The sequence below is a fragment of the Poromitra crassiceps genome (genome assembly GCF_964638095.1).
Source record: "Poromitra crassiceps genome assembly, chromosome: 13".
Taxonomy (NCBI): Eukaryota; Metazoa; Chordata; class Actinopteri; order Beryciformes; family Melamphaidae; genus Poromitra; species Poromitra crassiceps.
In genome coordinates this window covers 35,589,496-35,594,495 of record NC_139644.1, presented here as the reverse complement: position 1 = coordinate 35,594,495, position 5,000 = coordinate 35,589,496, and the positions used below count along the sequence as shown (strand labels likewise).

The 5,000-nt window shown below is 46.6% G+C and overlaps 1 protein-coding gene across 1 annotated transcript in view; it reads left to right on the top strand.

The window, feature by feature from the left end:
- Nucleotides 1-5,000, top strand: part of tnrc18 (trinucleotide repeat containing 18) — a gene marked incomplete at its 3' end in the record, with an annotated part of 78,907 nt that overhangs the window by 65,063 nt on the left and 8,844 nt on the right. The window contains 5 exon segments of the mRNA XM_083650251.1: nucleotides 1-28; nucleotides 1,677-1,811; nucleotides 2,742-2,883; nucleotides 3,601-3,718; nucleotides 4,834-4,909. The exon segment at nucleotides 1-28 is cut by the window's left edge and continues 439 nt beyond it. Coding sequence (XP_083506377.1) covers nucleotides 1-28; nucleotides 1,677-1,811; nucleotides 2,742-2,883; nucleotides 3,601-3,718; nucleotides 4,834-4,909 — 499 coding nt within the window.

Below are 5,000 nucleotides of genomic sequence, written 5' to 3'. Positions count from 1 at the left end.
GTGCAGGGAGGGGAAAGACCTGGTGAAAGTACGTCAATAATTCATGAGGTCGTTATTCACCAACTGAGCCAAGTTACAGAGAAACACAGGCCCTGTTCTGACCTGCTGTTTACATGCGTCTTGGCTGATCCCATCCACAGTGTCACAGATGTGTCTTGTGATCAGATCTCACTTGCCGGCTCTATATGCAAATAAACACGTAGTAATGGCTGTGTGTAAAAATACACTGGCTGCTTTGGCTTTTTTGTTGAGCAATTATTACTATTATTGTAGAAATATTATTCACCTTATGTTCAGACGCGGACAGTGCAGGGGGTAAAACAAAGAACGTAGCCTACTACTTTGAGCTCGGTACACAGCAAGCAAACAGAGTATCCACTGTTACCCAGGTCAGATAACGTTATCGTCGACAACGACGAGCACTTTCTTGTAAAACATACCTGGACTCCAACAAAGAAAGCTTCAGATGGTTTTCTGTCCTCCAAGCGCAGCTCGAGCCACTTACGTCTATAAGACCCGCAGACGTTAACGTAATTCCCTGGAATGCGAGACTTAACGAGCCAGTTACATGGCGTTGCATTCTTAGACATTGCCGTTTGCTTTTATTTGGTATGTTGCATACAATTGGCTAAAAAAAAATTGCCGGAAGTCGTCACACGACCACACAACCGGGTCAAATGGGCGTGGCTACATGCAATTATTATAGAAATTACTGACTTATTCTAGAAATGAATAGAAATGTTATGGCACAGTTACTATAGGAATGATTCAATGAGACAGCAGCTTCTCTCTGTCCCCCGAGAAACACACAGCAACATAGCCTACTACACTACTTCTCTACTGAACAAACAGCCTTTCAATAAATTGGGGGTCTGATTGTCTTTATGGTACGCTAGTATGATCACAGGCAAATACACAGCGGATAGCCAGGATTCCTCTTATGCAGAGGACGTTTTTTTTTTCAAATATTTTATTTTCAGTTTTTTGGGAACAAAGAACAAAATCAAACAGACTCTGACACAGGAAGAAAACAAAGGCATACATATCTATATATTATATCACAACGTGGTGGAGGACAGCCGTTGAGTTGAGTAGGCGATCCTTCAGGACACATTGCGTTCACATGCACGTAAGAATCTGATCACGTGCAGCCCAGCCAATGTGGTCTGAGCGATCGGATTGCCGATGGCGGATATTAATACAGGTGTGAACAGGGCATGTTTTTCTCTGATCCTCTCCTGCCTGCCTGTCCCCCTTCAGACTGGCTCCCTCTTATCTTTCTGTCTCCCTCGACACCTGTGAGTGTGTGTGTGTGTGTGTGTGTGTGTGTGTGTGTGTGTGTGTGTGTGTGTATATGTGTGTATGTGTGTGTGTCAGAGTGCCAGTAGGGTTTCCCAGTACTTCAGTCACTGCAGCAGTCCCCTGCTGTCTGTGTCGTGTTGCTGACAAGAAAGGACAAGTGCAGGCCGCCTGCCAGCATCCCACCCTCAGAGAGAGAGTGTGTGTGTGTGTGTGTGTCTATGCTTGTGCAAGTATGCCTGAATATGTAAATCTGCCCAATAGAGCAGCATTCATAGGCGTGATTTAACTGTGTGTGTGTGTGTGTGTGTGTGTGTGTGTGTGTGTGTGTGTGCGCGTGCGTGCGTGCGTGCGTGCGTGCGTGTGTCCTCTGACAGAAAAAGAAGCCGAAAGACTCGCCTCTGCCCATGAGCCCGCCCCCTCTGTCTAGTCCAATCACAGACGGCCCAGTGGCTCTAAGCCTCAGCCCGGCACGCAAGAACCAACCGAAAGCCAAGCCCAAGCCCAGAGAGGTCAGTGGCATGATGGATCCGCTGCACAGTCATTATCGAAGTAAACCCAATTAAGCCCGGCAGGGATCAAACCCAGAACGCGTCGGTAATGAAGATAAAATGTACACACACGTCACACACACGCCCACTAGCTGTGCGTTTAACGTGCACGTGCAAACACACACACGAAGGCCTACGCAGAAACACTCAATGTCAAGACAGGCTCTTATGGCTCGGGGCTGGGTGTTGTAATGAACACTTCTGTTGTTCTGTTAGAGCGATATCGGCAGACATTAACTCGCCAATTTACAACCGTTGACCGACCTGTCTGTGAAGTGCCTGACCCGATGGAGCAGAAAACACCAACGTCTTCAGCAAACTTCTGCATCGTGTGGTTTTACCCCAACGTCTTCGTTTGCGATGCGGAGTATGTTTTGGCAACACTGTCTGAAGCGTGCGCGCGGTGGCAGGCGGGGGTGGCTGGGATGGTGTATTGAACACAATAAATGCAGTTAATATGTTGTTGTTTCACTTTGCCTGCCTGATCGCTGGATGGGCTGCCAGGAGGTTTATTGGTGGCGTGCCCACCTGATCGCTGGGTGGGTGCGACGGGGAGAAGAAGGCATCAGGTGGAGGAGATTCACTCCAAAATGACATTGAACCATTTGGATAAAAAGAAACGACAGCTCGTCTTCGCTGTGAAATCCAAATCACATATTTCTGCTTACTGACAAACTTCTTCTTATTAGTCCTTTTTTATACAATAGTTTTGTTCATGAGGGCAGAATAAAGTGTGTTTTTGATGCAGATCGCTGAATTTCCCCCTAAATGGATATATAACATTTTGGAGCAAAAGCCTTCATATGCGTGTGTTTTCTGTGTGTGTTTTGTATGTGTGTGATTTGTGTGTGTTTTCTGTGTGTGTGATTTGTGTGTGTTTTCTGTGTGTAGCCGTCGAGGGGGGCAGTCAGCCGGCTGATGGAGAGCATGGCGGCAGACGAAGACTTTGAGCCCAACCAGGACAGCAGCTTCAGCGAAGACGAGCTCCTCCCCCCGCGCAGCAACAGCCTATCGGAGCGCTCCTCCACACCCGGTCAGTGCACACTCTACGCATGCACGACTACAGGCAGCTTGATGTGCATCTGAATGACTTTGGTTTAGAGAATTGGTCTACAACATAGACTGTGTAAAATATGGACGTCATGATAGCTCCCCAAAGTGAAGCAGAAACATCTCGATCGCCCCCTTGGCAGGTCCCAGTATAGATCATAAGTCCAACCCCCTCCATGTTAGTGGATGGGCCATGAGCCAAACTTCAAAAAATCAAAGTACACACCAAATACATTTCCCCAAAATACGGTCCTGTCACGCTGATGTATGTTCAACTGCTCATAAGTTTGTTTTTAGTTATTTGACGATATAAAAAGGGAGTGATTGACAGCTGTGACAGCCCTAAGACCCGCCCTACTCTGCCTCTGAACACCCTACTCTGCCTCTGATTGGCTTATATTCTTACCCTAGCCTTAACCTTAACCAATCATGCATATAAACCCAAGCCAATCGGAGGCAGAGTAGGGCGGGTCTTAGCAAGAAAAGGATCCATAATAACGGCCCGACCGTGCAGAGTCTGGTCCCAAATGACGTCACACTAGCAAGATGGCAGCTCGCTGAAATGAGATATTTTGGCTTCACTTTTGCATAGAGGCATCATCCATACAGTCACTGGTCTACAATATTGATTCATACGTCTGACTGATATGAAGGATATATATATATATTTATTAGCGTATTGCCTGTGTTGATTCGTCAGCTCCAGTGCAGTGTGTGTTGGATAAAGACTCTCTGGTGGACGGACTCAGAGTTTTGATCCCCATGGACGACCAGCTACTGTACGCTGGACATGTAAACACCGTGCACTCCCCTGACATGTGAGTGCACGCACGCGCACGCACACACACACACACACACACACACACACACACACACACACACACACACACACACACACACACACACACACACACACACACACACACACTACTCACTTCCTCAAGCCCAAAGAGGAAGTGTTGTTATGCAAGATCTTCTCTTCCGCTTGTAATCCAGGTACAAACCACACTGACCCTTGACTGAGCCCGCAGCTGCAGACTGAGCTGCTCGACGTTTCATGTGCACCGTGCAGCACCGTGCAGCACCGTGCAGCGATGAAAACAAAGCCCGCTGCTCCATACGTCATACATGCTTCACACATGCAGGCATGCTGCCTATACACTCAAAATGCCCACAAACACACACAACACATGCACGAATACACAGGTGGAAAGTACAGACACAAGTGCATCTGCCTTCTTCTTTCTAATAAATCAAATCAAAATATGAAAATCCACACAAAGTGGTATATTCAGATTTGATCTCGACCATGTAGTTTACACTTGTATCCAAGGTATCCAGTTAGCTTACTACGTAGCTAAGTAGCTGCTAGCTAGCTGCCTCGGCTAGATTCTGGTAGCTAGCTATAGTGGGCTAAATATTACCTTACAATGTGCAGCATATAACATATACAGCATATCACTTTCTTAAGATACATTTGTTTCTCAAATATTTTTCAGTTGGAGAATCTATCTAAACTCTATCCAAACTTGCAATCAAGATTTTTTTTCAAGCTAAATTTTGATTTTGTTTGAAAAAGGTTGGAGAGCGAAACGTGTCCTACGCACCTGTCCTGGAAAAGAGATGTTTGGAGTTCTCCTTCTAAAGTTTGTAGAATCTATTAAATGATACATTTTGGTAGACAACAGTCAGCAGAACATAGCTGGGCTGTACTGTATTGCTGAGAACTAGAGAAGTATAGATGTTTTTTTCCACTGGTTCCTTCAACGTTCCGTGACACTGGAATCTTGTGACAGAAAAAGAAACCAGTATAATGTACCAGTGTTAGGAATGACCTGTCTGACAGCAGGTTTAAAAAAGCCTTGACCTCACCGTGACCTTTGCCCTCTGACCCCACCACTATTGACCCTCTCACCGTGTGTCCCCGCTGCAGATACAGCGTGGTGGTGGAGGGGGAGAGAGGCAACCGGCCACACATCTACTGCCTGGAACAACTGCTGCAGGAGGCTGTGAGTCAACTGCTTCTGCTGATTAGTGTGTGTGTGTGCGTGAGTGTGTGCATGAGTGTGTGTGCATGTGCATGTGAGTGTGTGTGCGTGT